The sequence below is a fragment of the Rhinopithecus roxellana genome, chromosome 1, assembly GCF_007565055.1.
Source record: "Rhinopithecus roxellana isolate Shanxi Qingling chromosome 1, ASM756505v1, whole genome shotgun sequence".
NCBI lineage: Eukaryota > Metazoa > Chordata > Mammalia > Primates > Cercopithecidae > Rhinopithecus > Rhinopithecus roxellana.
In genome coordinates this window covers 177,103,196-177,123,085 of record NC_044549.1, presented here as the reverse complement: position 1 = coordinate 177,123,085, position 19,890 = coordinate 177,103,196, and the positions used below count along the sequence as shown (strand labels likewise).

Here is a 19,890-nt window from a genome sequence, read left to right as displayed (position 1 = left end):
GAGAGGGGGAAATGGAGATTAAAGGTGATTTCACGGTCCTAGCTAACAATGAACACAACACACCATGCGCTGGGCTGTCACAGCCTTGACTCACTAAGGAAGGGATTGGTAAGACATGGGATGCTGGGAAAAGCTCAACACGATGAATTTCTCTCTGCCCGACTTTCTCTGCCTGGTAACTTCAAAAGTGCCACATTCTCAAGCCGTGCTGGGGCAATCACAGTTGGCCAATACTCTCTTTGTGGTGACTCAACTGTCAGTATCATGTTGCTATGGCTACCACAATTCTTGCTCAGCCCTCCCTCCTTATGCTTTGCTCTTATTTAAACCAAATTGCATCGCACTAATCCCACAGCATGCTCTCTGAGGACCCATCTCTGATAGGGCTTCTGAGGTGCCAGAAACCTTCAGCTGGAATATCCTGCCTTCAGGACAGATCAGACCTCTGGCTGTTCATTAGTCCAATGCCACAAGTCCTGCAATCCACCTCCCACTCTGTCTGGCTCCCTGCTCTACCAGAGATAAATCCACCAGAGCCATAACAGATGCACTGCCGGGTCCCCATCAGCATCTGCACTGAGACCTACCATGGGACAAACCAATGATGAAAAAACCAAAGTCAAGAAAATGAAAATGGTCTCAGAGAGACTGGACAACCCTATTTGGGGTCCTCTAGAAAACCCTCCCGTCACTCTGTTCCCTGTCCTACCATTTCTGCATATTGATCACGAATTGGCACTTCCTTGTTTTTCTGCCCCTGCACTAGAACACAGATTCCACAAAGGCAAGGAGTTTATCTTCTTCCTGATGAATCCCAGGCACTTAAGGAAATATTTGTTTGATAATTAGTTGTTGAGTGAGTGAATAAATGCACCTGTGCTAGCACTTTTGGGGTAGGTTCTGCCACCATTGTCTTGTATCCTCAAAGTCTTATCAGAATTGCTGTAAATCATACCTAAAATGAGACATGAGTTTGCCACCAAAAATGTGAATTAATTTGCCAGGATGCTGTGTTACCATTTTATGGGCATTTTGTATGTGGAAGTTAGAAGTATATTCACGTATGAAAATTAGATACAGTCATGTACTGGCCATCGAGCACAAGGCCATTATTTACCTGGCCACACATAAACGTGTTTCTTCCCTGTTTCTATTCCACTGCCGTGTGTTATAGAGGGTCCTATCAGGAGGTAGTGTCTGTGTCTCCATCTCTTGACTCTGAGCTGGTTTTGTGACTCTCTTTGGCCAATAGTACATTAACAAATGTGATGCAAGCTGCGGCATGAAATAAGCTGGCACATTGGGACTTGCCCACTTGCTGCTCTTGGGAATCCTGTGGCTGCCATCCTGTGAAGAGGTTCAGGTTAGCTTACTGAATGTTAAGATACACCAGGCTGTGTTCTAGCCAACTGCCAGACATATGAGTCAGGCCACTCTAGATCATTCAGCCATCAGCCGACATATGAGAGAGCCTAGCAGAGATCAGCAGGGTTGCCCTATGGCTGAAGAATTGATCAGATGACCTAAAGAATCATGAGCTAATACATGGTTATTTGAAGCCACTAAGTTTGGAATGGTTAGTTACACAGCAAAAGCCAACTGATGGAGACTGAAAAACAAAACATCCAACAAACATTTAATGGAGACGAGTGTATCTGCTTCTTTCAAAGTGACTTTGTCTTTATACAGGAAGGTAACTCTGCAGAATCCTGTGGCCCAAATAGATTCTAAATAGAATAATGCTTTTGTGCTACTCCCTACCCCTCACCTTCTTGTCCAAACCCGCTTCTGAACATCATCAAGAATTTTCAAGGTAAAATCAAAGATAAAATTTGTTTTCATGGGATAAAAATTCACTGGTTTCAAAAAGTAAAGGCCTCAGGAGAATGAGAAGACAAGTCACAGACTAAGAGAAATATCTGCAAAAGCCATATCTGATAAAGGACTTTTATCCAAAATATACAAAGAATTCATAGACTAAACAATAAGAAAACAAACAACCCAATTTAAAAATGGGCAAAAGATCTGAACAAATACCTCACCAAAGAAGATACACAGATAACAAATAATAAGCATATAAAAAGATGCTCAACATCATATGTCTTTAGGGAAATGCAAATAAGACAATGAGATGCCACATTAGAATGGCCAAGATCCAAAATGCTGACAATACCTAATGCCGGCGAGGATGTGGAACAATAGCAACTCGCATTCACTGTGGTGCGGACACAAAATGGTACAGCCACTACAGAAGACAGTTTGGCAGTTTCTTACAAAACTAGACATATTCTACAATATGATCCAGCAATCATACTCCTTGTTATTTACCCAAATAAGCTGAAAACTTTTATCCACACAGAAACCTACACATGGCTGTTTACAGCAGCTTTATTCATAATTGCTAAAACTTGGAAGCAACCAACATGCCCTTCAGTAACTGATAGAGAAACTGCAGTAGAACCATACAATGAAATATTATCCAGCGGTAAAAAGAAATGAGCTCTCAAGAGATGGAGGAGCCTTAAATCCATATTACTAAGTGAAAGAAGCCAATTGGAAAGGCTACATACTGTATGGGGACTCTGTGGTTTCAGTTCAGTTTTGCTATGAACCTAAAACTACTCTAAAATAGAATGTTTATTTTTCTAAAAAAAGTAAGGACCTTGAATCAAAACTGACATGAATTACAGTGATATTGCTAAAGAATATTAATGGTTTATAAGAGCAAGAAAATTGAAGTCAGCAAAAACCCACCAATGGAAAACTAATTAAATAAATTAAAATAAAATTGTTCATAGATTGAAGTACTCTATGGCCATTAAAAATAATGAAGTAAAAGCCTAATAACAGGAATATTTTCAGGATACAGTTACATACCCAAATGTATAACAGTATGAAGAGTATGATATCATTTTTGTAAAAAATATGCAAATATAGACAGAATATACACAGGAAGGATTATCCTAAGATGTTATGCAGCTATCTTCCAGTGATGCTGAAAGTTGGGGTTTATTTTGCTTTCTTTTCTCTACCTGTATTTTCTAAATTATCTTTAATGACCACGTGTCACTTTTTTCAACATCTTTATTGATATATAATTGAAGTATCTTAAAATTCACCTATTTAAAGCCAACAATTCAGTGGTTTATAATATATTCAGAGTTGTACAACCATCACCACAATCTTAAGTTTAGACCACTTTCATCACCCCCCACACCAATACCCTGTACCTATTAGCAGTCACTCCCCTCTTCCCCCACCCACCCCTAGGCAACCACAAGTCCACTTTTTGTCTCTATGCACTTGCCTAATCTGGATATTTCATATAAATGGATTCATATGTGGTCTTTTGCAACTGGCTTCTTTCACTTTAGCATATGTTCAAGGTTCATATATGTAGCATATATCTTTACTCCTTTTTATTGCCAAATAATATTCCATTATACGGATATACCATAGTTTATTCATCATTTGATGAACTTTAAATTGTTTCTACTTTTTTGGACATTACAAGTAAAGCTCCATCAACATTAATGTACACAGGTCTTTATATGAACATATGTTTTCACTTCTCTTAAATATAGGGGTGGAATTGCTGGGTCATATGGTAACTATGTTTAACATTTTGAGAAAGTGTCCATGGATCACTTTTATAAAAATAAAAAAAGTTATAAGAATGAAAGCAGAGGCCTCTTGCCCTCACTAGACTAGTTCTCAATCCTTAAGTCTAATTTGCCAAGTCCAATTTGCCACTTCACCCCAAAAGGATGTTTAAAGAGGCCACTGATTTAAAAGCAGCTTGTCAACATGCATGCTCAGCTTATTCAAGTTGGAAGGGGTCAGGGTGGACCTCTAGTCCAGTGGCTGCTGGGCCTGGCTGAACTTTTTTACATGTAGATCCCTAATCCCACCCCCTAGACCTTCTGACTTTGAGTCTCCAGGGAGGCAGAGTGACTTGGGAATGCATATTTATTTATTTATTTATTTATTTAAAAAAATTTTTTTTTTGAGAGGGAGTCTCGCTCTGTCGCCCAGGCTGGAGTGCAGTGGCGCAATCTTGGCTTACTGCAAGCTCCGCCTCCCAGGTTTACACCATTCTCCTGCCTCAGCCTCCCGAGTAGCTGGGACTACAGGCGCCCGCCACCATGGTGGGCCAATTTTTTGTATTTTTAGTAGAGACGGGGTTTCACCATGTTAGCCAGGATGGTCTCGATCTCCTGACCTCGTGTTCTGCCTGCCTCAGCCTCCCAAAGTGTTTTTTGTTATTTTTTTGAGACAGAATTCTCGCTCTGTCACCCAGGCTGGAGTGTAATGGCATGATCTTAGCTCACTGCAGCCTCAACCTCCCAGGCTCAAGTGAGCCTCCCACTACAGCCCCTCTGAGTACCTGGGAATACAGGCACACACCACCATGCCCAGCTAATTTTTTTTTTTTTTTTTTAAATGTAGAGAGACAAGGTCTCACTATGTTGCCCAGGCTGGTCTTGAACTCCTGGGCTTAAACAGTCCTCCCACTTCAGCCTCCCAAAGAGCTGGGATTACAGGCATGAGCTAGCCAGCCAGAATGTGAATTTTTAATAAGTCCTCAGGTGATTCTGAGGACTACCAAGGTTTGGGAACCACCGCGCTAGTCCTTCCTGCCTAAAACATCACTCCCAATTAGTGGTGATGGAATATCCGAGTCACACCAGCATCTGGGAGTTGACAATCCTAGGCCCCAGCCACTTCCTCTGCTGAAGAGTTCCACATAACACTCTCCAATTAGACCTAGTGTTTTCCCTTAAACCAACAAAAACAGTCTACTTCCTTTCTCATAAGTCAGCCCTTCAAAGATACGAGGAAGCCAGCTACCTGATAGCCCTTGTTTTTTCCTCCTCCAAGATAAACATGTCCAGTTGTTTCCCACCATTTCCAGGTGTATCCCCCGTCACTGTCACTCTCACCTGTACCCTAGAGTCTGTTCATGTTTCTCATCAAATATGGTGGTCATGGTGGAACCTAAGACCCCAAGTCAGCCAGAACTAGACTGAAGAAAAGAGGGAGAAGTCCTTCACGCATGTGTTTTCATAAATTTGGCCAAAGTTATCTTTTCTAAGCAGTGCTAACCTCATCCAATTATTTATTCAATCAATGTTTGTTAAAAAAAAAAAAAAAAAAAAAAAAAAAAAAAAAAAAAACTGCAACACAAAAGGAACTAATTTGGATCCAGAAACTATGAATATAAGGATTGGCTGGTCCCTGACTCGAGTTTGCATAGCCATTTGGTAACTTCAGTAATTCCTAGGTAAGGTGAAATGTGGTTGTTTAAAAAGGAAGGGAGAGCAAAGCCAGCTGATAGTCTTATAGATGGCCCCACAAAGCTGGTGGCATTACGGTTGGGCTGGAAAGGGCGAGCAACTGCCTCAAAAGTGAAGATCGGAGGTGGAGCAGGGTCTCAGCAGAGAGTGAGCCCAAAGAAACACGGGATGTGATCTGGAAATGTTCACTGGGCCACAGCCCAGAGCACTTGGAGGGAAGTAGTAGAGACATTCTTGGCCTTTTTCTTTGGAATTCTTTTTCTTTGGAATTGTTGTCAAATCAGGTATTCGCCATTCTATATTATTGACTTTTTTGAGCTTAAATGCAATTTGTTGATACTTAAATGTATTCCTATTACATTTATTGGACTGGTTTTAGTCCAACATTCATATACTAAGAGGTAAGAGATTGGAGGGGTTTAAGAAGTCTGGAAAACCTACTCAAAAAGGGAAATGGATTAGATCAGTAATTTTCAAGGTTGTTTTGTTTCTTTCTTTTCTTTTCTTTTTTTTTTTAGTAGGATGCTTCCTTTAAGCATCAACTATAATCTGATTTAGAAACAACATGTAAAAACAGATACATTCAGAACAAGCAGCTCTGGTTGACACTGGCATGGGTGGGTGCTCCAGAGTCTTCCCCTCTCTCAGACATGACCTGGCCTCCTTCCCCTTTGCCCAACTAGAATGCTTTTGTGGAGCCCAAGAGCATCCATGTTATTCAGATCTCAAGGGCCACCCAAGATATTCTGTGGCCTCCCAGAATCAGGTCTCTTCAGGTCCACCACCTTCTAGATCCCTACACAAGCCCCTGAAAAAGATGTGAAACAGGACAAGGCACAGGATGGCATCAGAAAGCCCATGAAGAAAGACCTCCTCCCAATGAAAGCACATCATTGCCAAGTGCGGCCTCTCAACCAGTTATACACCACCCATAGGCCCTTCCTTTTTATTTAGCTGTATTAAAAGCCTTGGCCAGGCGAATTTGAGAGAACATATTTCAAGGAGTGGTGATGAGTGAACACATAACTACAAGAACACCCTCCAACCTTTTATGCTCACTGATTTAATATACTTCAGTTATCTGTGGAGAACCATTTGCCCTCTCTTCATCTGTGGCTCTCATGCATCCGAAAAGCTCTTTTAGGGGGCCACATGGAAAGCATAAGAAATGAGGGCAGCCCCTAGGAGCAAAGAGCAGCTCCTGGATAACTGCTGCAAGAAAACAAGGACCTCAGACCTGTAACCACAAGGCCAACAACCTAAATGAACTTGGAAGTGGATTCTTCCCCACCAAAGCCTCTAATAAGGAACACAGCTCTGCTGACATCCAATTTCAGCCTTTTGAGACCCTAAGCAGCAGAGGACCCAGTTCAGCCCACCTGGATTTCTGGCCCACAGAAACTGTAAGATAATAAGTAGGGTGTGTGTATGTGTATGTGTGTGTGTGTGTGTGTGTGTGTGTGTGTGTGTGTTTAAAGCTCTGATAGAATTATCTCCCACCCTTTTATCTCAAACACATTGGGAAAACCTAAAGATATAGCCCTTGTTATCACATTGAGCCCTTAACTTGCCACAGGATGCATAAACATTATTTCTGGGCATGTTGTGAGGGTGTTTCTGGAAAAGATTAGCATTTGAATGAGCCAACTGAGTAGACCAGATGGCCCTCCCCAATGTGGGTGAACATCATCCAGTCATTGAGGACCTGAACAGAACAAAAGGGTGGAGGAAGGCTGAATTAACACTGCCTGACTGCTTGAACAGGAATGTCCATCTTCTGCCCTTGTTGCTCCTGGTTCTCAGGGCTTGGGGGACCTGGACTGGAATCCGCACCATCAGCTGCCAGCTCTCAGGCCTTTGAACTATACCACTGGCTTTCCTGGGTCTCCAGCTTGCAGACAGCAGACTGTGGGACTCCTCAGTCTCCATAATCACATGAGCCAAAACCTTATAATAAATCTCTTTGTGTCTTTGTGTGTGTGTGCATAATTTCCTACTGGTTCTTTTTTTACTGGAGAACCCTAATACACTTCTTTCTTGTCATTCTATGGCGTACATTGAACATTTTAAACCACATTTGTCACAGGATTTTGAAAATGTGATCATTTGTTTCATCCTTTCTTCCTCTGCAGCAAGAATCGAAATTCACTTTGCCCCATGATCTTCACCAGAATGGCATACTTGCCTCTCCCCTCGTCAGATTTAAAAGGTTTCTGTGATTTAAGGTCTTCCAGCACCCCTCAGGAAGCTTGACAATGAAGAGGAATTATTGATGAATGTGGAAAGGCCAGGGGGTGGGCATTCATTTTTAATGACTACATTCCTTCCCTTGACTAAATGGAATCAATCCTTCCTGCCTGAATTTCATCCATTCATCATGCTGTCACAGTGCCTGACACACAGTAGGAACTCAATATTTATTTGTTGGATAAATTTTTAAAAAGGTATATCTTACTTGTATCACTAAATTTTGTATATGAAGTGAAATATGGATGTCTGAGAAAATAGGACAATTGAGTTTATGGAAGAAAAAAGTGCAGATAAAGATTAAAGGTCAAACACTTCCTTTTGTCATCTCATTATCCAGACCGTCAACAAGTCCAGTCTTGAAAATACCTCTAGGAGCATCCTGCCTTGCTAGTCCCCCTCAGTGGCACATTCTGTTGGCTGCCAAAGCCAACAGCCCCTCGATGGCCCAGGCCTTCTTCCTCACTGACACCCCCCAGGCCTGGACAACCATGACTCTTGACAAGTGGCATGGGTCTGTGACTCAACCCTGGCCAATGAGACCTGAGGAAATCTCTGTTGGGGGTTTCTGGGAAAGGTTTTACTTGCTAATAAAAAGGGACATGTGGCAGGAAAAAACTGCCCCTGTTCTTCACCATTGTCATCACATTTGCATGAGACACCTAGAATTGCCACAGTCACCTTGTGAGGATCATGAGGAGAGGCCCGCAGACAGACTGAGGATGAGTACAGAAAGATGGCAGCACCTGCGTCCCTGGTGGCATCTTTAAGCCATTGAAAAAGCTGACTCTGCAACCTCCCCATCTTGCTCTAGACTTCCTGCTCAGTGAGATGAGATGAACACCCCTACGGCTTAAGCCACTTTTAGTCGGATTTCCTGCTATGAACAGTGGAAAGCAACCCAACTGATACCCATGACCACCACCCTTATTCTATTTCCCTGGGCTTCTGTTGCTCGATCCCCCTTTCTGGCCCTTTCTCCAGGGCCAGTTGTCCCAATGTACAGCTCTCTGATGAAAATCCCACTATGGCTCCTTTCAACCCATTGCAAGAAGTCCAGGCCCTTGCCTCAACCAGAAAGTCTTCTCCAGACTCTTCACATGCAAACATACTGTCAAGAACTCCCTACAGGGCGACCCTGGAGAGACGTCCATGCATGTTATATCCATTTCCTAGGGTGGCTATAATAAATGATCACAAAATTGGTGGATTACAACAGTATAAATTTCTCACAGTTCTGGAAGTCAGAAGTTCAAAATCAGGATCACTGGGTCAAAAATCAAGGTTATAACAGGCCCCTGCTCATTTTGGAGGCCAGGGGGAGAATCGTTGTTTTTTTCCGGCACTAGTGGCTGCTGGCATTCCTTGTCTTGTGGCCTCATTACTCTAATCTTCAAAGCATTTTCAACTCTCTACTCTGCCTTCACCTCTATGTGTATAAAATCTCCCTCTGCCTCTCTGTTATACAGAGGCACACCCACCTCTGTGTGTATACCACCTCCTCTCTGGAAGGAGCTTTCTTTGTGAAAGGGGAACTAGGGAAGTGAGGGTCAGAGGAGAGAGGAGGATTCAGTCTTTATACACATTTGCACTGTAAGCATTTTGTTTAAAATTATTATAAAACTTCTAGTAACTTTTATCTCAATTTGCAATGTAATATTCCTGAATGGAATTTTTTTTACACATGCTCTTAGGCCAGGCTCCCTAGAAGCAGATGCTGAGAGACAAGTAAGTATTCATGTGCAAGTAACTTATTAAGGATGTGCTGCCAGTGAGGGAGCGGGGGAAGTTGGACAACAAAGTAGCAGCAGCCCAGGAAGGACGCAGTTTTAAGGACATCCCGTGACCAGTGGCTTAGTCTGATCCTGTGGGGAGCTCTGAGGGGTGAGTTATGCTCAGAGTTGTCCCCATCTGAGGCCAGGGAGCAGAGCTTTCATACACCCACACTCCTCTGTCATTGAGGAGGACGGCCTCAGGGGCACTTGTGGCTCTTGTTGCTTAAAGCAGGGCAGGCTCCCGGAGCTCGGGGGCAGGGCTCTGCTAAGAGGCACAAGTGCTGCCTGCTTGAGGTGAAAGCACAATGGTAAAAAGGGAGCTGAGGCATCTAGATCACCAACATTATCCATTATCAGAGGCATCTAGGAGATCACCCACATTATCCATTATTGAAGGCATCTGGGAGCTCACCCACATTATCCATTATGTGTTCTAATTATAAAAAAAATTAATAGATGTGCCTTCTCTTCCAGCTGGCCTCTGCTCCTGTCACTTCCCACAGCAGGAAGCCCCCACACTCAATCCCTTAGCCCATTCAAGTCCTGACTTGACTGCCAATACCCAGCTGGAGCCCACTGTGTCCAGGAGGCCTTGCTCAGTCTCTGCTCTCTCCCAGGGCACTTCTGGTCAGCAGGGCACAATGAGCCTTGAATGCCTTCCTACTTCCTTTGTAGGCTGTCTTCTTCCCGAGGCTCCTTGATGTGTGGGGCGTCAGCAAACGCCCCTTTGCATCCTTGTTCCTGGGCATCAGAGAGCAGTCATTCTCTTTGAGCCTATGGAGTTTCCCAGTTCCCTAAGAGTTCTGTTATGGAACCTCTAATCTCCACCATCTCAAATGGTTTTCATTCTTAGGTACTCTTTCATGGATTAAGTCTAGCCCACCTGCCCCATGGGGGAGCAGGAGGGCTAGTTTTGGTCCAATAGCCCATCATCTCTGTGTCCTGCCACTGCCACAATCCACATACATTTCAGAACGCCCAAGCAAGTGCCTGCTGCCAAGGAGGAGGCAGAGGGAAAATAATGACTAAAAGAGATAAAAGAGGGACAGACAGCCATTCCAGGCTCCAGTATCCGAGGACAGGGTCACAGCTTCAGATCAGAAGTCAGGACTCAATAATCAGATCATGACCTTTTGGGGTCACTATTTCTAAATGTAATCTCTTCCCCATCATTATGGGAAGGGAAATGACTTACCTGGGCAACACAGACTGTACAAACTAAGCTTTTCTCTGTGAAGTTCCTAATAGCAGAAGAGTACTAGAGGCCCTCTCCAGAGACAAGAAGAGGCTCAGGGGAAAGTTTAATATGGCCCCATGGCAAGAAATGCTCACAGGCCCGCTGGCTCCAGGTGGACATGTCACCCTAAAATAAAAGTTGGAGGCAACTAAGGAAAACCACTGTGGCTGTGGAGATAGATGAGTGTGAATTTACAAGGACAGAAGGGGGTACCTGAGCCTCCAGGGATGGTGACAAAAATGAGGCAAACCCAAAAAGAGGAGGAATGATGTACCTGGAATGAGCTGAGGTGTGTAGGTGGCGTGAGGTATACACACATGCACCTCAGCTTAGAATGAGATGAGATATGCAAATTACATATGTGCGTGTGTGCACACGTATACACACACGCCGTTTAAAATCATGCTGAAAGCAAGAAGTTGCACAAGAAGAGTATGTTCAAGACAATAAAAATGGGATTATTCAACTCCTATTTTACTTTCTTTTCTACAAGGAGACAAATATGGCTAAAGTCTAAGAGACTTTGTGAAGTTTTCTCCCCATTAATGGCATCACAGCATTTGTATCTGTGTTCATCAGGATTCCCCTGAGACAGAGAATCAGTAGGCTATCTTGTATCTAGAAAGATTCATTTTGAGGAACTGGCTTACATGACTGTGGAGGATGTAAAATCCAAAGTCTGCAGGGTAGCCCAGCAGGCTGGAAATTCCAGCAGGAGTCGATGTTGCACTTTTGCGTCTGGAGGCTGAATTCCTTCTTCTGGGATCTCAATCTTTTTTCTTAAGGCCTTCAGCTGATTGGATGAGGTCCACTCGCATTATGAAGGGTAATGTGCTTCACTGTTGTACTGAGTTGAATGGTAATCACATCTAAAAATACTTTTATAGCAACATCTAGATTGGTGTTTGATCAAGTAACTGAGTACCATAGCCCAGCAAAGCTGACATAAAATTAACCATCACAGGATAATTCTGCAACTTAGTTTTCTTGTTTAACATTTCCTGCAATTCGTTCCATGTCAGCTTATATAGAATGACCTAATCTATAATAAGAATATATTATCTTTTGTTTAACCATTCCCCTACTGATGGACATGAATATTGTTACCTTTTTGGATATTATAAATAATGCTGAGATAATATCCTTGTCTGTGCATTCTTGTGAACATATGCATTTGTTTCTTTAGAAGAGATGGATGTGAAGTATGAAATTGCTGAGTCATGGATGGGAGTGGGCATTCAAATTGTTAGCAGATGTTAGCAGTTTGCCCTCTGAAGCAAACTTGAAAATTTTAAATGAGCTCAAGCTGAGATGAATCACTTTTTTTTTTTTTTTTTTTTTGAGACGGAGTCTCGCTTTGTCGCCCAGGCTGACGCGAGTGCAGTGGCGCGATCTCGGCTCACTGCAAGCTCCGCCTCCCGGGTTTACGCCATTCTCCTGCCTCAGCCTCCCCAGCAGCTGGGACTACAGGCGCCCGCCACCTCGCCCGGCTAGTTTTCTGTATTTTTTAGTAGAGACGGGGTTTCACCGTGTTAGCCAGGATGGTCTCCATCTCCTGACCTCGTGATCCGCCCGTCTTGGCCTCCCAAAGTGCTGGGATTACAGGCTTGAGCCACCGCGCCCGGCCCACTTTTTTTTTTTTTTTAAGGAAAAGGCAGTCATCCATACATACTATTCTGTAAACAGGTGTGTAACTGTCAAGGTGAGTGGCACACAAGAATTTGATAAAAGTCAAAGTACTGAAAGAGCTGCTAAAATAGATCTGAGGCTATTCTGACCTCCATAGCACTCACCTGTGCTATGATTTGCTTTGCGGTGGGAAAGAATGGAGATGCAGCCTGGGAGGGGTTTGGGTGTTGATTCCTGGGCCTTTCATGGGAGTGATTATTTGCAGGAAAATCATCCCTATCACAGGAAAAAGGCAGAGAACTGCTGTCTTTGGCACTAAAGACTATGATCTCAGAACCAAAATAATTATCTTGGAGAAACTGTGGCAATAAAAGAAAAAAACCAGATGGTTTAAAAAGAACAAATATTGGCTCCCTTGTGAATTCTAGAAACCATAGAAATTGATGTTACTCCCTGGCAAATCCTAGAGTGGATTCTTAAAGACATGGTTGGGAGCCTTTGAAAACAAAAGCTTGAGCCCCGGAAACCTGCAGAACTTCATGAAGAACAAGTGAGACCTAATGTGTTGTTACACAGGATTATGAGACAGGGTTACAGGCCAGAGTAGGTTTCAGTTACAGAAAAGCATCTCATCAAGCCTTTCATGTAAATACAAGAGAGGAACGGAAGGTGGAACAACAGGGCCACCTGAATCCACTGCAGAATGGTTTGGGTTAGTGTCAGGCACTGGTGGAGAGATTCCTATAGCGTGCCAAGGACTGTGTCCTTGATCCAGTCTGTTTGCCATTGAGACCAGTCAGGAGCCACTATACATATGAAGCCTTCAGGGAAGCCAAGGCTGAAAGATCCCCAGAATGAAGGATGATATAACCATGATCAGAAATGTCTTGACAGGCTGGGGAAATGGGCAGAAGCGAGTAGTATGAGATAAAATGGGAGTTAACAAAAGATTAAATATGCAGGCAGAAAGTGGAGAAGAGCTGACTCCAGAGCCTCATGACAGTCTGTGGAGTTGTAGAGGCTGTAATGATGCCCTAAGCCATTCTCCCCGGAGCTGTACTCGCGGAAGTCCAGTCCACCCTGAGAGAAGTCAAGTCCTCGCAAGCAGCAGCTGCTTTCTAGGATGCTCATGCCCTTCTGACCTCACCAACTGAGCATGTCAGGGGTAAGCTGTATGTGTTTATATAAGTTAGACCCATTATCCTAATTACATGTCTTAAATGATTTAAAAGCATATAAACTATAAGTGCAAAAACAAGTTGTTTCTCAAAAAACTAAGTTGAATTCCTTGAAGAGACTCAACAAAGAACAATCACTAAAAAGTAACAACTGTGGCTGAATTAGATGTGTGTTGGGCAAGGGGACTAGAAAGACTAGAAAGAAATCATGAAAACATAGAAGGATTCTGCAGTCAGATTCCATTGATACTTTAAAGAAACTGATAGTGGACATTGTAGTTAGCACACTTTGGGTGTGGTTTATATGAGAGAGATGAGGCAGAACTCTACTTCACCAGACACTCAACTCAAAAAGACCGGCAAATGGACATGTGTTTACATGCTTTACATTCAAATAAAATGTGTAAGATAGGAATCTGATTTTCTTTGGGTCTCTTTGACTTTTTCAATTAACCCACCCGCCACCATACCAGTTGCATCAGCTATAAGTGCTTTTTCTACTGTCTTATGTTCCATTCTGGCACCAAATTTCATGATAAGCACTGATGTTCTAGAACATATTCCAGGGAGAGGGATAAACATGGAAAAGGCTCTATGGCTCAGGTAGCACCTGGTGGTGCCTATAAGCTCTGATGGGCTGTCAGGCTCAAAGATACACAGATTCAGAGGGAAGAAGAGGGTCTCTGTCTCTGTATCTTGCTCTTTACCTATTCATCTTATGTAGTTTTTTCCTTTCCTTTCCAAGAATTACCCTTTCTGCTCACACACTAGACTGTAAACTCAAAGAAAGTAAACAAAATACCTGTTATAAATGCCCTATGGATAGACATTTATCTTAAAACTGCCTTTAATTTTAGGCTGTAGGTTTCCAACTGAGCAAAATGCAATTGTTTGCATTTGACTCTACAGGTCCCCTAGCCCAACCTCGTCTGTGCTTTTAGCATAAGACGAAGGCAATGGGGGAAGGATCTGTCTCATGATGATACCAGGTGACTGACCGAGAAAGCAGTATGTCGTGAGGGCTTACTATGTGCCACGTTCTACATTCACAACTTTTTAATATGTTTTCTCTTTTAATTCTCATCAACTTTGAGAGGTCGTTACCAGTATCCCCATTTATACAACTGAAAATAGAAAAACAAAGCAGGGGTGGTTTGCTTTTCACATAGTCCATCACTCAGCTGGGAATCAGAGAGGCAGGATGCACACTCAGGCCAGACTCTGGAATCTCCGCTCTCTTGCCAACATGTTGCACTGTCCGCACACTACATTTTCGTGTGCGCGTGTGTGCATGCGCGTGAAGAGAGAGGGAAGCCAGCGAGACAAGGTGGAACTGGAATGGCACATCTACACAGAGCTGAGGAATCAGCACAGGAGGAGTAACGAAGCAGGAAAGGGACAGACCAGGCCCCACTGTGAGACATGAGAAAGAACTGGTCAGGGACATTTTGCGGTCAGAGCCCTAGAGATTATAGGCCTGCCTGGGGGGACTGTGGTTACCAGAAAAGCAGTTAACCAGAAGCCAAAAGGGACCTGCTGAGGGCTTAAAAAGGAAAAATCTTTCCTAGAGGCCAAAAGGGTGGGGAAAAGAAGTAATTGATAGAGGGTAGAAGACGTGAGAGTTTGAAAAACACCCTCAGCCTTAGAGAGGGGCAGGCAGGAGAGGGGCTGTCTGCAGGCCCAAGTCAGGGTCTGACGGAGCCTCTTCAAAGAGCTGAGCTGTGGGTGAACCTGTCCTGGACTGGACATTGCTGGGCTGTGGTGGTTACAGAGCTGTCTATACTTAGTTCCCCTAAGACAGGGATTCCCAAGGTGGGGTTCCCACACCAGCAGCATCAGCTCATCTGAAAATGTCTTAGAAATGCACATTCTTGGGCCCCATCTCAGAGCCACTGTTATAGACTAAATGTTTTATATCCTCCCACAATGTGTATGTTGAGGCTTCAAACCCTAGTTTGGCTGTGTTTGGAGATGGGGCCTCTACAGAAGTAATTAAGGTTAAATGAAGTAATCAAGTATGGGGCCCTGATCCAACAGGATTAGTGTCCTTATAAGAAGAGACACCAGAGTAGCCCCCTCCCACCTGTGCATGCTCAGAGGCAAAGCCATGTGAGGATACAGTGAGAAGGAAGCCATCTGCAAGCCAGGAAGAGAGCCCTCACCAGAAACCAAACCCCGACAGAACCTTGATCTTGGACTTTTCAGCCTCCAGAACTGAGAGTAAAGAAATTTCTGTTGTTTAATCTGTCTAGTCTGGTATTTTGTTAGGCAGCCCAAGCAGACTAAGACACCCATTGAATAGGAAATAGGGGTAGAGCCTGGATAGCTGTGTTTTTAAAAGCTCTCCAGGTGATTCTGATACGAGCTCAATTTTGAGAAACACTAGTCTACCTTGCACTGAACCAAAAAGCCTTCAACCCAATCAGCAAGCATTTACTGGAGTGCCTTGGAGAACAAAGATGAATATTCCCAGACCAAGAAACTCACAGTGGAGGGAGGAAAGTGGACAAATAAATAACATTGATCGAGTACAACAGGAGCTGTGATAGAGTCATGCCCAGAGAGTTATAGGAACACAGAGGAGGGGTCTTTCACCCTGCAGGAGGTGACCTAAGAGCTGACTCCTGAAGGTTGTTTCCACCAGCTGCAAAGAGGAAGACAAACCCATAAACCAAGGAGTACAGTCTTCCCACAAGATCTCTCCTCCATCTGCTTTCAGGAGATGTCAATCTCAGAGGCTGTGTTAGCCTGACCACGTGGAGCAGAAACTTGAGACGGCACTGGGCAGTGAGCCTGAAGATATTGAGGATGCTCAAGTCACCTCCTTTGACATAGTTCTGTCCCCCAGGCATTGGCATTCCAGGCCTCCGATGGGAGCAGCAGCCTTGATGATCTCAGAAATGCCTTCAGGTCTTTCTTTCATTTTCTTGGTGAATAGCATATGGCATCCTTCCACCAGCACCAATCTCCCTATCAAACAGTAGCTTGGCCAACCTGGGTTTTCTCTTCTGAATACACTTTTTCATTTTTGACAACAAAGCCAGGCTGAGAATTTTCCAAATCTTTAAGTTCTGCTTCCCTTCTGATTACAAACTCCATTTTCAGTTTGTTTCTCTCTTCCTGAATTTTACTATCAGCAGCCAAGAACAGCTACACTGCACCCTGAATACTTTGCTTAGAGATTTCTTCCACCAAATATCCTAGTTCATCCCTCTTTGGTTCTGCCTTCCACAAAGTGCTAGGACACGAACACAATTTAGCCAAGTTCTTTGCCACTTTATAACAAGGATGGCCTTTCCTCCAGTTTCCAATACCTTGTTCCTCATTTCCATCTGAGACCTCATCAGAATGGCCTTTACTGTCCGTATTTCTACCAACATTCTGATCATGACACTTAGATAATTTCTGAGAAGTCTGAGGCCCTCTTTACAGCTCTCCTCTTCTTCTGAGCCCTCAACAGAATCACCCTAACACTCCATTCACAGCAATCTAGGCTCTTTCTAGCCTGCATGTCCAAACTCTTCTAGCATCTACCCATTACCCAGTTCCAAAGTCATTTCTACACTTTCAAGTATTTGTTATAGCAACAGCCCCACCTCTTGGTACCAATTTCTGTCTCAGTCCATTCCTGCTCCTATAACAATATACCACAAGCTGGGTAATTTATAAACAATAGAAACTTGTTTCTCACATTGCTGGAGGCTAGCAGTCCAAGATCAGGCATCTTGACACTGACCAACAGGTTCAATGTCTGGCAAAGGCCCATTCCTCATAGATAGTGCCCTGTAGGTGTCCTTGCATGATCAAAGGTGGAAGGCCAAAAAGGGGAGGCAGTGGTCTGCAGCCTCTCTTCTAAGGGCATTCATCCCATCCAGGAGGGCGGAGCCTTCCCAGCCTTATCAATTCCAGGGTCCCCCCTTTCAAATCCATCACCTTGTGGGTATAGTTCCAACATGGGAGTGGCAATCTATACCCACCCTGGTTCTTCAAATGGAGTGAGCCCCAGAATCTCCTGCAGGGCTTGCTAAAATGCAGACTGCCAGGCCCCACCCCCAGAGGGTTTAGCAGATCTGGAGTGGGGTCCAAGAATCTGCATTTCTAACAACTTCCCATGTGATGCTGATGCTACTGGTCCTGCAGTCACACTAATTTTTAAGAACCATTTTATAGATGATTTTGGATCACTGCCATCAAGTCATCTTTTTTGAGGAACCACAGAGCCCTCCCTTAACAGCCATTTTAATATACAGACAGCAGGAATTTTACACACATCCCCATGGTCTGCCAATCACTCGGCTCAGGCACATGTTTTGGGTGCAGCCATGCATCGCTACTGTTAACAGCCAAATGTTACAGAGCAAACTGAATGCCGGCTGCTCAGTCCTTCAGATCCTCAACTCTTGGCATTTCATATTTCACCACCACCTGGAGCCTTCACTCCACCACACGTGATGGGCCATGTGACCTGCCCAGCTACAGTTGAGGAAGGACAGGGTCCTGAGAGGTGACAGGACCTGCCCACACTCGCTTGGCATCTTGGACTGAGCCTTACTTCTTCTGCATCCCATTTCTAGTTAGGAGCATGGATCCTGGAGAGAACATGGACCCCAGGGTCACACAGGAGTAACTGGTGGAGCTGATCTCACACCAGGTGGTCACCTGGTTCCTTACTTCCCTCAGGACTTCTGGCCCCTTCACTAACCAGCCCCGGATGCTGTGACTTTCCAACTCCTGCTTCTGACGACTCTAGTTCCTTTAGGTACTCCATTACTATCACACTTGCGAGCAGTTATTTCTCATCCCTGTTCAGACACAGGCATGCCCCCAACAGCCTTGCTCCTCACTTCACGCATGCTGGGAACTGCTGCAGTTTCAAAGCTGAGTAATAGTGTCCCGGGAGACATCCGACTCACGCCCCATCCCATCTCCACTTCAATAACCAGGCAAGGGACTGCCTCGAGTTTGCAGTTCTGGCAGGCACAAGGGTGTGGCAAGCACTGGCTGTCTAGTGGGTCTCAGTGCCCCACACTCCTCACAAAGAGTTGTATCTACCCCTGTCTTCCCTCGGCCTGGAGAGCCCTGTTTGGCAGAGGCCCTCCCAGCAATGCCAATCCTGTGTTCTTCCATGGTGTTCAGAAATCAGTTCTCTATGCCCATGGCTGGGCACGGTGGCTCACGGTGTAATCCCAGCACTTCTAAAGGCCAAGGCAGACAGATCACTTGAGGTCAGGAGTTTGAGACCAGCCTGGCCAACATGGTGAGACCCTGTCTTTACTAAAAATACAAAAATTAGCTGGGCCTGGTGGCAGGTGCCTGTAGTCCCAGCTACTCTGGAGGCTGAGGCAGGAGAATCGCTTGAACCCAGGAGGCGGAGGTTGCAGTGAGCCAAGATGGTGCCACTGCACTCCAGCCTGAGCAACAGAGCAAGACGCTATCTCAAAAAAAAAAACAAAAAAAACAAAAAAAACCAAAAAAAACCCCACAAAAACAAGAATTCAGTTCCCTATGTCCAAATAGCTTCCCCCTTTATATCCCAGACGCTGTATATACAAGAGACTAGGCTAAAAAGTCACGCTTCCATAGTTAGAGAAATGCCCTTCAGGTACACGCTAGTGAATCTTAGAAGTAAATTAGCTCCTCCAAAGTCCCAGCAGAACATGGTTTGAGGAATTCCCCTGCCCACAGCAATTTGGTGGCCTCATGAGTCAACATTTCTCAAATACATTCTTCAGTATTTAATGTGTAATCTTGGACCAGTGACCTAACCTCTCTGTGCCTCAGGTTCCTCATCTATATAACAGGGGCAATAACAGTATTTACTTAAAAGGCTTATTGTGAAGACTAAGTGAGCTCATGTGCGTAACTCTAAGGATAGCTGGCAGAGGGAGCCACAGGGTCTGGCTCTGACAACGATGCCGCTCTGATTATTACGGAGGTCACAAACCATGTGGCCTTATTTATATCACTTAGAGTTGTCAGTTATATGCAAATTAATGAAAGACAAGTCTCTTTCCACCAAATGGCCAGGCACAGGCAATGTGCTTTTCCTGCAGAAAGGGAAGAGCGGGGCCCACCCCTACCTGGGGGTGGGAAAAGAGGGGAATGAAAGGACTAAGGGGGTCCTTCTAGGACCTACCAGGTCAGCTTCCTCTCAGAAGAAAGCCACAGCTGAGCAACAGCCCCACGGTCAGATGGAGCAGGCGGATAAAACAATTGCTGTCTAAACAAAAGAAGCCGGGCTGCCAACCCCACACTTACTTCCAGGACGGTCCATTGTTCAACCACAATCGCATCATAGCCCTGTATGCTTTTGCTATCTTCTGTGGAAACAGCTTCAAAGATGAATACTCCATCTGTTAAGCCATGTAAGGAATCTGTGGAAAAAGAAAAAGGCGGGGTGGGGGGTAGTTTGTAAACCGTCTGTGGCAGAAGTCTTCTAAGCGGCAAACATTTCCACTGCATTCATTAATAATCCCAATCAGAACATCTTTTCAGCATGTTAATTAAAGAAGGCACACACAGCCATG

At 44.3% G+C, this 19,890-nt stretch overlaps 1 protein-coding gene across 6 annotated transcripts in view; it reads right to left on the bottom strand.

Annotated features, from left to right (window-relative positions):
• RFTN1 (raftlin, lipid raft linker 1) overlaps positions 1-19,890 on the bottom strand; it is a 209,168-nt gene that overhangs the window by 22,555 nt on the left and 166,723 nt on the right. For all 6 annotated transcript variants that reach the window (XM_010377152.2, XM_010377151.2, XM_030933480.1 and 3 more), the window contains exon 7: positions 19,622-19,737. In XM_010377152.2, coding sequence (XP_010375454.2) covers positions 19,622-19,737 — 116 coding nt within the window. The remainder of the gene's footprint in view (positions 1-19,621; positions 19,738-19,890) is intronic.